The sequence below is a fragment of the Bubalus bubalis genome, chromosome 1 (genome assembly GCF_019923935.1).
Source record: "Bubalus bubalis isolate 160015118507 breed Murrah chromosome 1, NDDB_SH_1, whole genome shotgun sequence".
In the NCBI taxonomy this organism is placed as follows: domain Eukaryota; kingdom Metazoa; phylum Chordata; class Mammalia; order Artiodactyla; family Bovidae; genus Bubalus; species Bubalus bubalis.
Genome location: NC_059157.1, coordinates 164,188,823 through 164,207,760, shown reverse-complemented (window position 1 = coordinate 164,207,760; position 18,938 = coordinate 164,188,823). Strand labels below are relative to the sequence as shown.

General features: G+C 44.3%; 1 protein-coding gene across 2 annotated transcripts in view; it reads left to right on the top strand.

The window, feature by feature from the left end:
* The window catches only part of GYG1 (glycogenin 1), a 39,936-nt gene extending 24,738 nt beyond the window's left edge, over nt 1-15,198 (top strand). For both annotated transcript variants that reach the window (XM_025290177.3, XM_025290170.3), the window contains exons 6-7: nt 11,377-11,596; nt 14,338-15,198. In XM_025290177.3, the coding sequence (XP_025145962.1) occupies nt 11,377-11,596; nt 14,338-14,511 (394 nt within the window). In that variant the 3' untranslated portion in view covers nt 14,512-15,198. The remainder of the gene's footprint in view (nt 1-11,376; nt 11,597-14,337) is intronic.
* The last annotated feature ends 3,740 nt before the right edge of the window (nt 15,199-18,938 follow it).

Genomic DNA, 18,938 nt, shown 5'->3' with positions numbered 1-18,938 from the left:
TGTACTTGGTATGGCTCTTATTTTTTCATCCATTTGTTGTCTTCTTACTGATTATCCAGCATGGAGCATATGGAGGGTGCCTGCCTTCTGCTCACAGAGGACCTGAAGAATGAATGAGGGCGCTGTAATCTAATCAATGTGGCAAATGCTTAAGCATGCAGAGCTTCCTGTACATCCCATGGTACAGTCCAGCATGGTTTGAGTGTCGAAGAATCAAGTCTGTGGTTCCACGGATGTCTTCTTTCTCCTTTCTGGGTGTCAGGGGTGCCTGCCGGGCCCCAGGTGCCCCGTGTCTCAGCATAGCCATCGGGTTGTTCTGACTTCACCTCTAAGCACCTGTCGGGTGGTCTGTCCTCAGATCTTATTGCTGCAGCCCATTCTGCTACCCGGGTCCTCATCATGAAGTGGGAAGCTTCCACGACAGTCCCATTGCAGCCTTCAGAGGCTGCTCTGACAGTAGGCACAAAAGGGTCTGAGGACATGGGCAGGCCTCTGACTGAGAAATGCCGTCGCACAGGAGAGGGAGCTCGTGGGAGGGGAAGAACGTGGGGATTGAGTGGAAGATTCGGGCTCTTCAGAGGTCTCAAGCTGGTGGGCTACAGACTGTGTTTGTCCCAGGGATATGTTTTGTCTTCCTAACATAATCTTCTTTTTTTTTAATTTTCTCAGTTATTAATGCTTAAAATTAGGGAATTTCACATGAAATGCAAATTTCCAAGTCCTTAAAAAAAAAGATCTTTAGCAGGATGTAGAAGAAGAGTGTCAAAGATATTGTTACCAGCATGGGGCCTAAGCAGCTGGAACAGAGGAGCTGCCATTTCCCAAGATGGGAAGACTGTGAGCAAAGCCGGTTATTAGGAGCAGGGACTGACCAAAGAAGTATCCAGTGTGTAAAGTTGTAGGGCAAATATTAAGTTCAGGATAGAGATCGGGTAAGACATTGCCACAGGAGTGTCAGCATATAAGTGATATTTATAGCTGGGAGACAAGATGATATCAGCAAGAGAGTGGTTATGATACAGAAGAGTCCTGGAGACTGAGCCCTGAGACGGGAAAATGTGGAGCAATAAGAACAAGAGACCAAGACCAGCAAGGCAGGAGGAAACCCTGCAAAGTGAGGTTTTGCACAAGGCAAACAAAGAAAACATTTCAGGAGAGGGGGCAGTGATCCATCCATGTCAGATGCTATGGTAAGCCAGGTAAGAGGGCCGCTGAGAAGTGGTCCTGGACCTAGAACGTGGGGTCACCAGTGACTTTGACAGGGACACGCCTGGTGGAGGGTGGAGGAGAAAACCTTACCACAGCAGATCCAAGGGAAGGGAGAATTGGAACCTTTCTGAAGCATTTAATTAAAAGAGAGAAGAGAAAGGGACTCCTAACTGGATGGGAATGTTGGACCAAGAGACAGTGGTGGTGGTGGTGGTGGTGTTTTAAGATGGAAGCAGTTACAGCATGTTTGTGTGTTGATGGAAATGATCCAGGAGGGAGAGAGAGCCCTGAAAAACCTGGAGGGAGACTTGCTGAGTGATGCCCTTGAGAAGGTGAAAAGGAATGTGTCTGAGTGAACAAGTGGAGAGGTTGGCTTCAGACACGGGGAGGACGGTTGTGTGGGCATGGATGCAGGTAGGTGGCTGTGGTTTTTTGATCGAGTGAATGAATGAGCAGTCAGCCAGAAGAGACTGAGAGTGACACACTACCCCCAGGAGAGTCTCCCTAGTGACCTTACCTCATGGGGCTCCCTCTGCTACTTTGTGAAGAGTAGCCAACCACGAAGGTGGCGGAGTTGACAAGGTCCAAGTTGAGGTTATTTTTTTTTTTAATATTTGTTTGTTTATTTATGGCTGCACTGGGTCTTCATTGCTGCGTGTGGTCTTTCTCTAGATTCAGTGAGCGGGAGCTATTCTTCATTGCGGTGTGTGGGCTTCTCGTTGCAGCGGCTTCTCTTGTGGAGCACAGGCTCTAGGGTGCAACAGGCTCAGTAGCTGCAGTGCTTGGGCTCAGTTGCCCCACAGCATGTGGGGTCTTCAGGTATGGAACCTGTGTCCCCTGCATTGGCAGGTAGATTCTTAGCCCCTAAACCACCAGGGAAGTCCCAAGTTGAGTCATTAAGTCTGGGTTTGAGTACTGATGTTGTTGGCATTTCCAGGGCACAGTTGGAAGGGTTATTTAATTTAGCTTGAAAGGCAAAGAAAGATTGGGTGGGTCCCTGGAGGCTGCAGTTGGTTGTTGCTGGGTAGCAGCTGTCTTCTGGTGATGGGAAAAGCACTCACCCCATGACCCCCCCTCACCAGCTCCACTCTCTACATGACCAGCCCACCCCATGGGCACTTGGCTTTATAACTCTTGATCTACATTGTGAGTGGGCAAGAGGAGGAAATTTTTGGTGAGAGAGGAGAGGTGGCTGGCTGATCGACTATGGGAATCGGTTTGGGTTTGTATGTGAGAGGGAATCCGAGAAGATACGAGAGTGAGTAGCCACAGATCAGAGAGCATGAGTCACTGAAATGGTCCGAGGATGATTGGCACGGCGGCCACATTTCCTGGGGAAGGATTGGGCTGGCAGTGCTGCGTGTCTCTTCTTGGAACCTGCATGAACAGTGCACGCAAAGAGCTTCATGAGAATTGAAATTGCTCCTGTGTGCACCGTCATGGGTTAGTTCCCATTCTGCTCTGGCCAGTCCTGTCGTCTCATCCACACCTTACCGGCTGCATTTCTCAACTGCTAAACTGGTCATGAAAATTCTATCTGATCTTTTGGTAACACCAGGTCACAGGGATTATTTTAACGGCTAACCTAAGCAGTATTATTGCTGGCTTGGGTTCAAACTATGTCTTGTGATCTGGACATCACTTTTGAGATTCTATCAAGTTAAAATTAGAACACTTATTTTAAGAGATGTGTGCAAGCTGAGACAAATCCCCAGTAGTGGGTCAGAATGAATGGCTCTCAGTAATTTAGAGACAATTGTGATATGTACCCATTTTTTTTTTCCTGGCTGGTAAAATTTGGTGGATAAATCGGGCAGTGAGTCAGTGATTCTTCTGGTTATCCTTGCACTGAATCGAGGTCAGTTGAACTTGATCTTCTGATATCAGCATGTCCCCTTCTTGTTCACTGCCTACTTTGCTTTTGACTAAAAAATCGACCTACATTTTGACTGTCGTACCTGTTTGGCCTTTGGTAAGGGAGAGAGATACCACCAGAAAAACACTCTGGATTTCTCTTCTCTAAGAAACACCCCTCCCCCAAATTTGCTTTTAAGCTAAATTGTTCTTTTAAGCAGAAGTAATTTTCCCTTTTCTTATGACCTGTGCCCACTCTTATTTCATTTCACATGGTTATTTTGGACTTTTTATAAATGGCTGAAGAGTAAATTGGTTAAAATGATAGAAAATGATTTTTAAAAACAGTCCTCAGAGAACATGATTGTGACAAACATAATTACATGAAATCCATGTCTAGATGAATGGAAATTCCAGATACAAAAACTGAGACCTTTTGCTCATCTCTTTTGCAGACAGACTGTTTTATCATGAAAGCTAATAGAGCAGACCGTTCAGGCTACTGTGTTTTGTAATTAAATACCATTCTGTTTGTGCAGTGAGACCATGGTTACATAAACTATGTAACTGACAAACCTTCATATGTGGTGGTCAGGGTTAGGCCTAATGAGGCCGCCCCTTTCGTGGAGCCCAGGGCAGCCTCCGGTGATCTCCAGGAACATCCTTTGGGTGACTACCTTTTGCACAACTGCTGAGTCTGTCTTCACTTCCTCCCACCTTTCTGTCTGAGCCCCATGATTCCCACTCAGCAGCTGCTTCTCTCCCCACCCTCGAAGGGCCCAGGGCAAAACCTTCAGTGACTCACCAGGCCTGTTCTTCTGTTCATCCTTGCTCTGAAACTTGTTTTTCTCCCACCCCTGTTCATTCCCACAGATCTGTCAGGTAGGTGGCACTGAGGTTAAAGTAATACCTCAGCACCTAAAAAACAAGTTCTGATTCCTGACTGTGCAGAAATAGGGCTGACTGTAGAATGAACCTGTGACATCGGAAGCCTCTGCACCGTGGGCTATAAGCCCAGCATCTTCCTCTCTCACGTATCTCTCTGCTGTCACCTCCTGGATCCTCGTGAACTCTTCCCAGTCTGCTCCCCAGTACCCTGGACCCAGTCATTTTTTTCCCAAGAAACACCTCACATTGGGCATTTTGTGACTTGTTTTGTTGCTGGAATTTGAGTAGCTGTTGGGGGAGTACGTCACACTGGGCAGGCTTCCACAGTTCTGCTCACCTCTTGACCCCCACCCCGCCGCCACCGCTTACCAACAGCCAAGGGATTCCTCACCTTTGAGCAGAAAGAGCAGTTCACCCCACATTTAGGACCCTTTTGGAGAAGGAAACGGCAACCCACTCCAGTATTCATGCCTGGAAAATCCCATGGACCGAGGAGCCTGGTGGGCTACAATCCATGGGGTCGCAAAGAGTCGGACACAACTGAGTGACTTCTGTGTGTGTTAGGACCCTTTAAGAGCTCAGTTTCTACCTCTAACAGACTTATCAAAGAACTCGCTTAAAACCAACACCGCTCTATCTAGGCAAGGACACTCCAGTGAATAGAATTTTTCACATTGTTAGGGTGGAATGTGAAGTCCTAGAGAAAAGAAGTCCCTCCCCTGGCCACAGAAGGTAACGGTGACTTAGCATTAAAGAAACACTCAGGCACCGTGGATTCATGAAGGAAGAGCCCAGGCCTGAACCACAGTGAAATGCAGGGTATGGACTGTCCCCAGTGGCATTCCTGTTGACTAGAAGGCCATGGGCCACGTGGGCAGGAATCCAACGGGTGTGACCTGGGTGTCCAGGGAGGTGGCAGAGGGCTCTGAGCCACCTCGGGGCACAGGCAGAACCAGTGTACGCTTCTGCCTCCCACAGACAGTGGGCAGTCCTGCAGGTAGGCGGGTTTGCTGCTTTGCAGTGGCATTCTGCTGTAGAATAGACCATTGTGCCTTCCTCTGCATGTGCTCTCATGGCCCAGTTCATGGAGTGAGGTGCTGGGAAGGCCCCTAGGCACTGCCAAGCACAGTCCACCTGAGAGTCCCTAAGAAGCACCATCCACTTCTTGCTCTTGTTTTCCCCTTTCCCCCTAAACTTGATGCAGACTGCATCCTTCTGAGAACAGTTTTCAGACAGTGCTAAGTTGCTTGCTCTCTAGCTTCATTTCCTGTTAATTACTTCCTGCTGCTATGTCCTTGACTGTATTGGGGATATTTCCAGGGTTCGTTTCCAGCTTTGATATTGACTGTCTGTTGTATTAGTTGCTTAATCATGTCTGACTCTTTGTGATCCCATGGACTGTAGCCCGCCAGGCTTTTCTGTCCACAGAATTCTCCAGGCAAGAATACTTGAGTGGGTAGCCATTCCCTTCTCCAGGGGATGTTCCTGACCCTGGGATCAGTCGTGGGTCTTCCGCATTGCTGGCAGATTCTTTACCATCTGTGCCACCAGGGAAGCCCAACTGTCTGTAGGCAAGGGGTTAATCTGTGGAGTGATACTCTGAGATTATGTCCTTAATAATTCTGGAAATGTCTTACAGCCTGGCTATGGTGGAGAACCTTGGCTCTAGAGCCAGACTGCTTTGCTGAAATCCTAGTCCTGTTATTCACCAGCCACATGATTCTAGACAAGTTAATTTCTTCCTACCTTGGTTTCCTCACAAAGTTGTTTTGGAAATTAACTGAGGTAAACCAGGCAAATGTTAACCAGTGCCTGGCACACGTGAGTACTCAGTGCATGCTCAGTCACTTAGCTGTGTCCGACTCTTTACGACCCCATGGACTGTAGCCTGCCAGGCTCCTCTGCCCATGGAATTTTCCAGGTAATACTCAAGGGAGTTGCCATTTCCTCCTCCAGGGGATCTTCCTGACCCAGGGATTGAACCTGCATCTCCTGAATTGGCAAGTGGATTCTTTACCACTGAGCCACCTAGGAAGCCCTGATAGAGGTTAGCTCTTCCGATTACTATTGCCTAAGCATGTGTGAACTATGAGGAGAGTGGGCTGGAAAGGAATAAAGTTCATGCTGTATTCATGTTTTAATATTATTTTTCTTAGTGTTGCTGTCTCTCATGTAATGACTGTACATGACATTTAAATTAGGCTCAGCAGGTCATGGGTTGAGACATTGGTTGGTTAATAAAGGAGAAGCCTTTAAGTGCTATTGCTTCAGGCAGGGAAGTCGGGGCAAGAGGGGTGAATATCAGAGGAGGTGGGAGGGGCCCCCCTCTCACGGGTGCTCTATTCTGGTTTTAGGCTTAAGTGTACTGCTAGGCTGAGGCAGGGCCTGTTGTCCCTGCCTGGCCCCCGCTGCCCCAGAACACAAGTATCAGGTCTCTGGGATGGGTTGCCCCCTCATCATTAGAACATTTGTTGAAGGCACTTCTCTTAATCCTGCTCATCTTTCTCAGGCCTTGACTGAGCCTCTTCCGAAAATCCCCACCTGCAGTAATTGCTTCGGAATGTCCATAGCACGTAATGTCAGCACTGCCCTGCTGGCTCTAATGTGTTGCCTGCTTGTTCTATTGTTCTTATTTTTATGTGGATGACTCATCTCCATGTTTGGATAAAGGCTCTTGGGGCTGCACACTGACCATAGTAGTGGTGCCTTACATGGAACTGTTGGTTATTTAATTGATCGCCCTAGTGGTGGTTTAGTCGCCAAGTCATGTCCGACTCTTGCCACCCCATGGACTGTAGCCTGCCAGGTTCCTCTGTCCATAGGATTCTCCAGGCAAGAATACTGAAGTGAGTTGCCATTTCTTTCTCCAGGGGATCTTCCCAACCCAGGGATTGAACCCAGGTCTCCTGCATTGCAGGCAGATTCATTACCTGCTGAGCTACAAGGGAAGCCTGTCTATGCACAAATTTGAGCATTATGATTTATCCCTTCAATAACATTGAGAGTTCTTGTGTGTGATGTGCCCAAGTATGTGAATGCATGTAAAATATACCGCATGTATAAAATAAAGAGTATGCTTGGGAATCTCAAGTATCTACTCCATCATCAGAAGAAGTGCTTTGAGGGTAGATAGTTATCCTTAGGAGGAATTAAACAGTAGACTCTTTTTGTGCTTGGTTTTGGAGTAGCAGCATGGCAGGATGGTAAGAACTTAGGCTTAAGAGAGGGACAAGACCCCATCACTGCCACTAAATAGCCCTATGACTCTAGACAGCTCAGCTCTAGGACCTTCCATTTAACACATTAGTAACAATCTACCTGGCAGGACTAATATTATTCCCAAATATGTCCTGAAAGAATTTGGACCCCAGATGATGTTGTTCAGTTGCTCAGTCGTGTCCAAGTCTTTGTGACCCCATGGACTGCAGCACCCCAGGCATCCCTGTCCTTCACCATCTCCTGGCATTTGCTTAAATTCATGTCCATTGAGTCATTGATGCCATCCACCCATCTCGTCGTCTGTCATCCCCTTCTCCTGCCTTCAGTCTTTCTCAGCATCAGGGTCTTTTCTAATGAGTCAGCTGTTCGCATCAGGTGGTCAAAGTATCGGAGCTCCAGCATCAGTCCTAATGAATATTCAGGACTGTTTTCCTTTAGGATTGACTGGTTGGATCTCCTTGCAGTCCAAGGGACTCTCAAGAGTCTCCAACACCACAGCTCAGAAGCATCAATTCTTTGGCGCTCAGCCCTCTTTATGATCCAACTCTCACATCATTACATGACTACTGGGAAAACAATAGCTTTGATTAGATGGACCTTTGTCAGCAAAGTGTCAGATAATGATAGCTGTATAACAGGTCTCTGACATTAAAAACAAAACAAAAAACCTATAGGAGATAAGAAAGGTTACATGAATAGAGTTTGCGTTGTTTTGATCTGCCCATCATGCTCAAGTACTTCTGTTGCCTACAGGATACCTCCACTAAAATATGACACTTGAACCCAACACCCAAGGATCTGTCCCATGTTACCTTTCCTATTAGAGCTTCCTGAAAATGACAGTCACTCAAATCATGTCCAACTCTTTGCGACCCCATGGACTATACAGTCCATGGAATTCTCCAGGCCAGAATACTGGCGTGAGTAGCCTTTCCCTTCTCCAGGGGATCCTCCCAACCCAGGAATCAAACCCAGGTCTCCCACATTGCAGGTGGACTCTTTACCAGCAGAGCCATGAGGGAAGCCCTCAGAGCTTCCTCAGTTCAGTTCAGTCGCTCAGTCGTGTCCGACTCTTTGCGACCCCATGAATTCCAGCACACCAGGCCTCCCTGTCCATCACCAACTCCCGGAGTTCACTCAAACTCATGTCCGTCGAGTCAGTGATGCCATCCAGCCATCTCATCCTCTGTCGTCCCCTTCTCCTCCTGCCCCCAATCCCTCCCAGCATCAGAGTCTTTTCCAATGAGTCAACTCTTTGCATGAGGTGGCCAAAGTATTAGAGTTTCAGCTTTAGCATCAATCCTTCCAAAGAACACTGAGAACTGATCTCCTTTAGAATGGACTGGTTCCTTGTAGTCCAAGGGACTCTCAAGAGTCTTCTCCAACACCACAGTTCAAAAGCATCAATTCTTCGGCGCTCACCTTTCTTCACAGTCCAACTCTCACATCCATACATGACCACTGGAAAAACCATAGCCTTGACTAGATGGACCTTTGTTGGCAAAGTAATATCTCTGCTTTTGAGTATGCTATCTAGGTTGGTCATAACTTTCCTTCCAAGGAGTAAGCGTCTTTTAATTTCATGGCTGCAGTCACCATCTACAGTGACTTTGGAGCCCAAATAAATAAAGTCTGACACTGTTTCCACTGTTTGCCCATCTATTTCCCATGAAGTGATGGGACTAGATGCCATGATCTTACTTTCCTGAATGTTGAGCTTTAAGCCAGCTTTTTCACTCTCCTCTTTCACCTTCATCAAGAGGCTTTTTAGTTCCTCTTCACTTTCTGCCATAAGGGTGGTGTCATCTGCACATCTAAGGTTATTGATATTTCTCCCAGCAATCTTGATTCCAGCTTGTGCTTCTTCCAGCCCAGCGTTTCTCATGATGTACTCTGCATAGTAGTTAAATAAGCAGGGTGACAATATACAGCCTTGATGTACTCCTTTTCCTATTTGGGACCAGTCTGTTGTTCCATGTCCAATTCTAACTGTTGCTTCCTGACCTGCATACAGGTTTCCTGCTTGTCTCTAATTGGAGGACACTCAGTCTGGCATACACATTCTCTGCAGCCCCTGCCTAGAAGACCCTGTATTACCACCTGCTACCCAATGCCTGTCTGCTGTACAGGTTTTTAAGTCACATCCTCTATCTCACCACCACCTGCCCCACTGACCTTAGCTGTCAGTGACCTCTTTGCCTCTGAACTCCTTGCTGTTCCCATCTTCCTTTTGGCACTTGTATTCACCTTTATCATTATTTCGTTTTACATGTATAGAGTCAGACACGACTGAGCGACTTCACTTTTACTTTTCACTTTCCTGCATTGGAGAAGGAAATGGCAACCCACTCCAATGTTGCTGCCTGGAGAATCCCGTCCCCCAGGGACGGGGGAGCCTGGTGGGCTGCCGTCTATGGGGTCACACAGAGTCGGACACGACTGAAGTGACTTAGCAGCAGCAGATTATATACATAGGACAAACAGAATAGGACCATTCTTAACTCTTACTTTTCTTATATTATGATATATAGTGTGTGTGTATTGTGAAATATAGTATATACACAAGAGGATATACAAAAATGTTCAGTTTTAAGAAACATCCACCACTCAAGTTCAGAAGTGGACTATAGCCAGCATCTTAGAAGCCTCTTTTTGTCTCTTTCCTATCACAGCTTCCCCTCTCTTCTCAAGATAACCAGTATCATGAAATTTATATTGATTACGGTTTTCTGCTCTATAAACAGTACTTTTTTTTGTTTGTCCTTATGTAAGTAGATTCATATGTATGTATCCATATTTACATACATATGAATACATACCTGTATTCATATTTCTATTTGAATTTGTATAGTTTGTTCATATTTTAAAAATCAGTCATCTGTTGGCTACAGGATGTGTATAGCTACAGTTCATTTATTTTGGTTGCTGTATTGTATTCTATGATATCAGTATACCAGAAGTTGTCCTTAAGAAAACAGAATGGATAAGTAACCATCAAATTTCAGTGACATTCAACAGTCAGCAATGTATTTCTTGCTCATATGTTAGTGACTAGATTGGGACAGCTCTGATTGTCTCAGCTGAGTTAGGAGCCAGGCCACAGGTTTTGATCCACATCTGTTGGATCATCTCATTCTTCTGGAACATTCTTCTGCTGGCAGAAGTTGTAGCTTCTCAGGGAGGCTGCACGGAAACAAGCAGTGCTTTTAGAAGGCACACTGTCCCTTCTGCGCATTTCATCAGTGAAAGCAAATCATGCAAACACACCAATATCAGGGAGGCAGGAAAGAGATTGGGCAAGAAAGTGAACGTTTGCAGAACAGTAAACTAACCTGATGTGTGGCAGTTCTGGTTGTTTCCAGTTAATGACTATTTCAGACAGTGCTGTGCCTGTGAACGTTTTATGTCTCCTGTTGTGCACATGTAGGAGTTTCTCTGGGGTTCATGCCTCGGAGGTGAGCTTGCTTCTGGGTTGTAAAGCGTGAGCATTTTCAGCTTTCCTGGGTGATATCAAATGGTTCTCCAGGTGGTTGTACCTTCTCTGTCCTTGCATGGGTGCTCAGTCGTTTCAGTCGTGCTGACTCTGTGCAACCCCGTGGACCGTAGCCCACCAGGCTCCTCTGTCCATGGGATTTTCCAGGCAGGAATACTGGGGTGGGTTGCCACGCCCTCCTCCAGGGGATTTTCCCAACCCAGGTATCGAACCCACGTCTCCTGAGTCTCCGGCATTGCAGGCAGATTCTTTACCACTGAGCCACCAGCTCTATCCTTGGTGGATCAGTATTTGGTTGTTGCACTGATCCACTGTTACTTTGGGATTTTTGTGTATATTTAACATACAATTGAGGACTTCCTGGTGGCTCAGTAGCAGAGAATCTACCTAGTGTAAGAGCTGCGGGAGACTTGGGTTCAGTCGCTGGGTCAGGAAGATCCCCTGGAGGAGCGCTTGGCAACCCACTCCAGTATTCCTGTCTGGAGAATCCCATGAACAGAGGAGCCTGGCCGGCTCCAGTCTGTAGGGTTGCAAAGAGCTGGACAAGACTGAGGCAACTTAGCACTCAGGCACAATGTACAGTTGAATAATTTTAGAAGTAGGTCTAAAGTTTTTTCAGTGAGCTCAACTTTTCTAACCACGACTGAAGGATGGAAGGCGCTCTGTCAGTGCTCAGAGTTCACTAACTGTGTCAACTTGTGTTCCCTTGGCAGATTTGGTGCAAATGCCAAAGTTGTGCATTTCCTAGGACGAACCAAACCATGGAATTATACTTACGATCCTCAAACAAAAAGTATTCAGAGTGAGTCCCACGATCCCAATATGACTCACCCAGAGTTTCTTAGCCTGTGGTGGAACATCTTCACTACCAGCGTGTTACCTGTGCTTCAGCAGTTTGGCCTTGTCAAAGACACCCGCTCATACGTACATGTGGTAGGTTCTCTTTTTTTCCTTCAGGTAATTTGGTGTTTTGTTTTTAAAAACTTGGTATACGAGTAGAGACAGACTTTTTAGTGGTATTTTGAACAGAGAGATAAGCAAGACTTTGTGGAAAGAAAACAGTGTTCATCTTAGAGGGGGAGAAATATTACCAGCAAAGATTAAAGCAGAAGTAGATTTTGTGGCAGATTTCATTAGACTTGGGAGCACAAGAAAGGTTTTTAGAGGTTTAGACTGATAGATGTCTCTGTATATATATCCATATATTATAACTATAAAATTCTTAGTCCATTGTCCTAAGACTGTGAGATTATTCCTAAAGTAGTGGTTTACAAAAACAAAGAATGCCCCAGTTATGTTTTAGAAGCCGAAAAATTTTAAATATACCTATTTTAGTTTTGCCATTTGTGTAGAAGAATATTTTTCAAGTGAAAATTACAATAACAGGAACATACAATAAATACTTTTCTGGGATTATTTTGAGTTGCTGTGTTTTATTCCTCTGGTTATATGGGATTTTAGAAAAATCCCTTTGTAAGAAGAAGATTACATAGTAACTTACAGTTACATCCTGCTTAGCATCTTTTCTGACTTTAAAGGTCTTCCTCTGAGGTTGGTTCTTTTGGAAGAGTTGGAGGAGTATGGGAAATTAAACTTATGTTACGTATTAAGATATAAAGAATAAAACTAAATGGGTGAATTATAATCAAGTCTAAAAGATCAGTTAATTACCTTGCTATAATATAAGAGACTATAAAGTTAGATTTTAGTCATTTCACTTATGAGCACTGGTGCTGAAATATAAAAAGGAGAAAGTGAAAAACAACACATTCTTAGACTATTTGCTTTATATGGACCATGAACTAATATTTATACAGTACTTGGAATATTGCCTTGTACGTAGGAAGTGCTTATGAAAAGTTATCTATTCTTATTTAACCCTTATAACCACTCTGGCAAGTAAGTATTTTTGTTAATATCCCCTTCTTATATATTAAAATTAACTGAGACTTGGGAGAAGGCAATGGCAACCCACTCCAGTACTCTTGCCTGGAAAATCCCATGGACGGAGGAGCCTGGTGGGCTGCAGTTCATGGGGTCGCTAAGAGTCAGACACGACTGAGCGACTTCACTTTCACTTTCCACTTTCATGCATTGGAGAAGGAAATGGCAACCCACTCCAGTGTTCTTGCCTGGAGAATCCCATGGACGGAGGAGCCTGGTAGGCTGCAGTTCATGGGGTCACACAGAGTCGGACACGACTGAGGTGACTTAGCAGCAGCAGCAGCAAAGAAGTCCCACAGCTTCTCCTAGTTATGTAACTGACTAGGCAGTAGCAGAGCTGGGACTCACACCCAGGCCTGAGGGACTGTGGTCCTTGTGAAGAGCCTTGTGAGAGGGGGACTCTGTGAGAGGCTGCCTGTGTCAGTCCTGTGGCAAGTGGAAGGCAGAGGCAGGACTAATCCAGGGGAAGGACAGGTGTTGCCGCAGCTATATAGAATCCCATGGAATCTACCCAAATACCTTGGAATTCTAGAATATTTAAATTCATACATATATACTCATACTTACACATATAGCAACAGAAATAGGTAATAACACGTTCTGCTCTCCCATTTTCTCTGTTAAAAGCAATACCTGTATGTATGCATTTGCCTTCCTTTTTCTCTACTAATGGTTCTAGTCCTGTCACACCTGAGAGCTTTATGAAGGATAACCTTAAATGTTCTCTTATGCTACCACTGAAGTTAATTGCCCGTGTGGTGTGTGCTCAGTCGTGTCCACCTCTTTGTGACCCCATGGACTGTAGCCCACCAGGCTCCTCTGCCTTTGGAATTTTCCAGGCAAGAGTACTGGAGTGGGGTGCCATTTCCTACCCCAGGGGATCTTCCTGACCTAGGGATTGAACCCGCGTCTCTTGTGTCTGCTTCATTGGCAGGCGGATACTTTACCACTAGGGCCACCTGGGAAGCCTGAAGTTAATTCCCCACCTGTATGTAATGAGATTTGAGCTTAATGCAGAGGAGGCTTGCTCCATTCCCTGCACAGTTACCTTGTTCCTTCCACACAAGCCAGGGGCTGAGGGTTATGAACCAAGGGAAGTAAAGATGGGAAATGAAGATTCATTCAAAACTAAGCAGATTAACAGAAGCTACAGGAATAGATCCGACTTGGCAATAAACTTGAACAGGAAGATAAATTCGGTGTATAGTCTCAAACCATTTAGCTCGCTTTTATAACGTGACGGCTGTATATGTGGTGCGGCTCTCTGCTTAGGTTCTTAGCTTCTGAAGTACCATTTTGTTTAAGTTCTCAACCTTTCTGAGCCCACACAGATCAGGAACTTATCATGAGACTTCTGTTCCCTTGTCCATCCATCTTACGCTTTCTAATGAACTGTTGCAGCTTTCAGACTTGGTCTATACACTGGCTTTCTCTTGTGGCTTCTGTAGAAAGGTATGCAGAACTTAAACATTAACCCTACCCAGTTAATTTGTTCCCCCAATGTTTTCACCAAGTCAAGAAGTCTTCATTTTGTTAGGGAAAAAAAAAAATCACATGATCCTTGTATTTCCGTGTCTTTGTTTGTTTTGTTTCATGTAATACTTTTTGGTTTTTGCTACTTTGCATGATAATTCATCCTGGTTTTAGTCACCTTCCTCAATTTATTGCATTCTTTAAAATGGTCCGACTTTAAGCTCTAAAGGAGCCTCTACTTACTCTCTCCTTTCTAGGAAAATGTCTCAGGAGCCGTATCACAGCTGTCCCTTGGGGAGATCCCAGCTCCGGCACAGCCTTTTGTATCCTCAGAAGAACGGAAGGAGCGGTGGGAACAAGGCCAGGCTGATTACATGGGTGCAGACTCCTTTGACAACATCAAGAGGAAACTTGACACTTACCTCCAGTAGAAACACTGCTGTTTTCTGTGGACACATCCACGTCACAAGCACTTGTTTCGGATACTTAGTACCTAGAGCTGGGTTAAGAAAGGTCTGTTACAGTTGCTAGAGGCTTTCACTGAAATTCATCAGATGTGGGGTTTTTTGCAAGACAACTGGTGAGAACTGGGCAAAAGTTGTTTAAGTAGCAATTCTGTTATATGAACAACAGTTCTGCTTTTTAACCCTGAGCTTATATTTCAGAAATTCTCAGTTAAGCTGACTGCCAGTGTATATGGTAAGGGAAATTCAATCTTATGTTGTTAAGATAGCTGTATCAACTCTTAAAATGTGCCAAGCCAGGCTTCAGATCAGTCTCCTTTCAGAATGGGACACGCATGGTACATGTCTCTTGCTTGCTTGCTGTACCCCTCACTAGACCTGCATTTTAGAGTCGCCCACAGGCTGCCAGAGTGATTGTAATTCTGCTTTCAGATAAAGACAGCCTGTAATAGCACTGCTGAGTGATTCATAAGCGTATCAACAAATGGTGTTAACCCATTTCCTAGTCTTAGCGTCTGAAGATGTTCACCAGTTTTCTGTGTACGGTAAGGCGGCATGCTAAAATGCTTTGTTCCGTTCTGTATATCTGAAAACAGCAGTGTGATGGTTCCCTGCAATGGCACCCTGTATGAAAAATAAACACTTATTGCCATATCTTGGTTGTTTCATTAAGGACACCCACTCCTCATGGGGAAAAAAAGTATCAGGGAATTTTTCATAATTTGTAGAATTTGTATTTTAAAAACCAGTGTAAAACTTGACACTGAAATGTATGCTTTAGAAGTTTTTTTCTAGATACCTAGGGAAATCTACATCTAGTGCTCTCCAGTGATGGTGACGTATCTGATATGATAGATAGAGGAAAGGAAGATCAAGTTTATCTCATCTGTCACTCACATTTCATCTCTAGATTAAGTGGGTACTCAAATTTTAGAATATTGTAACCTTAATGAACCTAGGTTCATTGTCAGTCTCTGAACATACTCAGTAATCTTTCAGGACTATTAGAATCAGTATCAGACCCAGTGTCTTCTAGCATTTTTATCCGTGGCTTAAAATGATAGAAGTATCAATATAAAACATACTCATTAAATGTGCAGGTCATTCCAGGTTGCACGGATGGCAAGCTAGTAAAGGGCATGATTTAAATGACCTTTTAAATCTGAAGTGAGTAATCACAAACTATTCTGTTGAAGAAAACAAGAGAGAAGACCATGACAAGAAAAAACTTTAGAGATTTAATTGGCCAGAAGCTCCAGTGGCTTTTAACCTTCAAGATCAGGAATAAAAGATTCCTTTATTTCCACAGTAAGGGTGTGAATGAATGTTGGAATATGGACACTTGGAGGCAAGACTGGATTGGGGGACCACCTTGGATGTTGGCTACCAGAAGAGCTTAAGAAGAGCCTGAGGACTTACCTCAAAGTGTAAACTGTTAAATAACAAATGATTTCTGAAGGTAAAATAGGCTGGTTAGTTGCACTGGTGGAAAGTGAGTTGCTGTGGTCTTCAAATACGTGAAGCACTACCAAAGATTTAAGTGCCTCTGCGTGTCAGGTCGGAGAAGGCAATGGCACCCCACTCCAGTACTCTTGCCTGGAAAATCCCATGGATGGAGGAGCCTGGTAGGCTGCAGTCCATGGGGTTGCTAGGAGTCAGACACAACTCAGCGACTTCACTTTCACTTTTCACTTTCATGCATTGGAGAAGGAAATGGCAACCCACTCCAGTGTTCTTGCCTGGAGAATCCCAGGGACGAGGGAGCCTGGTGGGCTGCCGTCTCTGGGGTCGCACAGAGTCGGACACGACTGAAGCGACTCAGCAGCAGCAGCAGCGTGTCAGGTGCAGCCATACAAAGACCCTGCAAGACCCTCCCAGTCCAAGAATCTCTGCATTGAGGGGTATGAGAATCTCTTCCAATGAGAATCCATTGCACAGAAAAGTCTGGCAAAACTGAAATTAAATTCATTACAGTGCAATTTACAAGTCAAACAAGTATTTCTGGACAATCTATTTGTATCTAATATTAAAAAATTTTAATTGAAGGATAATTGCTTTACAATATTGTATTGGTTTCTGCCATACATCAGCATGAATCAGCCATAGGTATACATATGTCCCTTTCCTCTTGAATGTCCCTTCCCAAACCCCTTCCCACCCCTCTAGGTTGTTACTGAGCCCATTTGAGTTCCCTGAGTCACATAGAAAATTCCCACTGGCTGTCTATTTTACATATGGTAGTATGTTTCCATGCTACTCTCTCCATTCATCCCACTCTCTCCTTTCCTGCCCCTGCCGTCCCATGTCCATAAGTGTGTTCTTTATGTCTGCGTCTCCATTGCTGTCCTGTAAGTAGGTTCATCAGTACCGTCTTTTTAGATTCCATATACATGTTAATATACAACATTTGTTTTTCTGACTTACTTCACTCTGTATAATAGACTCTAGGTTCATCCACCTCATTAGAATTGAGTCAAATGTGTTCCTTTTTATGGCTAAGTAATATTCCATATACCACTGCTTCTTGATTTATTAATATGTTGATGGACACCTAGGTTGCTTCCATATCCTAGCTATTGTAAATAGTGCTGCAGTGGACATTAGGGTATATGTGTCTTTTTCAGTTATGGTTTCCTCAGGGTAATGCCCAGTAGTGGGATTGCTGGGTCATATGGTAGTTTCATTTCCATTTTTTTTAAGGAATCTGTGCCTAATTTTAAAGTTGGTTTCAGCCCTACGTTGCTTTCACAGTCTCAATGGTTATAAAAATGTCTGATTTCAAGGAAAAACTTGAGCTTGTTCCAGAAATTACATCTACCAAAGCATTTATTCAGTCATCTTATTTTCACATCAAACACAATTTGGGTTGACATATACATTTATACAACACAACTCTGTCAATAAGCACTTACTAAGTACTGACCATATCACACATGTGATGGACAGTAGATACATAGGAATGTATAAGACAGACATATTTCCTTATATTCTAGTGGCAAACAGACTGAAAGAAACTAACATATATAATTGCAAATTATATTAAATAAAATACACCGACAAATACACTTGCCCTTGAGCAAGTCCAGCCCTAGGGTCTTCAAGAAAAGCCTCCTACAAGATGCTGATTAAGCCAGAAAGAGACTCTCCAGAAGCCAAAAGGGAGTGAGGAGAAGAAGACTATTCTGTTCAGAGGAAATTATGGGAACGGGAGAACTGGGTGGAAATAAAGGCTTTCAAGACAGGATGGAGAGGAACATATTAGCTTCATAGATGAACGTTTGGGCTTTGGATTTTAAATTCAATAATGACTGAAGTTTTATTAATGTTAATTTATATGTAATGTTTTATTAATGGGAACTTACATACCAAGGTAAGCAAAAGAGTATAAAGAACTCCCATCACCTACTTTCAACAGTTGTTTCATCTATGTCCCTATATCCCCATGAACTCTTCCCCTACCAAACTATTTGGAAGCAAATCCTAGATGAAAAAAACTCACATGAAATACACCCACTATCTTTAAAACATAGGGACTTCATAAAATGCTCACACCAAGAAACTTAATTCCAAATGTCCTCCATTATGTTGTGTTTTACTTCCACTTGATCTTATCAGGATCCAAGTGATAGCTTAAGGTGAAGGATGTCAGATTCTTGATCTCTGAAGAAGATTGAGCTTCAGGACCAGGGGACCAGATTTGATCACTCAAGAGCTTTTGTGTGGCAGAGTTTTATTAAAGTATAAAAAGGGACAGAGGAAGCTTCTGATATAGACATCAGGAGGGGGACAGAGAGCCCCCTAATCGCTAGTCTTATCAAGGCCTTATATACTTTTACCAGACCCATTCCCACAACATACATCTTAAATTAAGATTAGAACTAACAATAGAAAGGTCTCACCAGACCCACTCCCACAATATACCTAAGATAACAAAATTAGTCAGAAGGTTCTTCTTAAGGAGAAACATGTCCTTCAGTTCAGTTCAGTTCAGTCGCTCAGTCGTGTCCGACTCTTTGTGACCCCATGAATCGCAGCACGCCAGGCCTCCCTGTCCATCACAAACTCCCGGAGTTCACCCAGACTCACATCCATCAAGTCAGTGATGCCATCCAGCCATCTCATCCTCTGTCATCCCCTTCTTCTCCTGCCCCCAATCCCTCCCAGCATCAGAGTCTTTTGCAGTGAGTCAACTCTTCGCATGAGGTGGCCAAAGTACTGGAATTTCAGCTTTAGCATCATTCCTTCCAAAGAAATCCCAGGGCTGATCTCCTTCAGAATGGACTGGTTGGATCTCCTTGCAGTCCAAGGGACTCTCAAGAGTCTTCTCCAACACCATAGTTCAAAAGCATCAGTTCGGGAGAATGGCATTGAATCATGTAAAATATCATGTATGA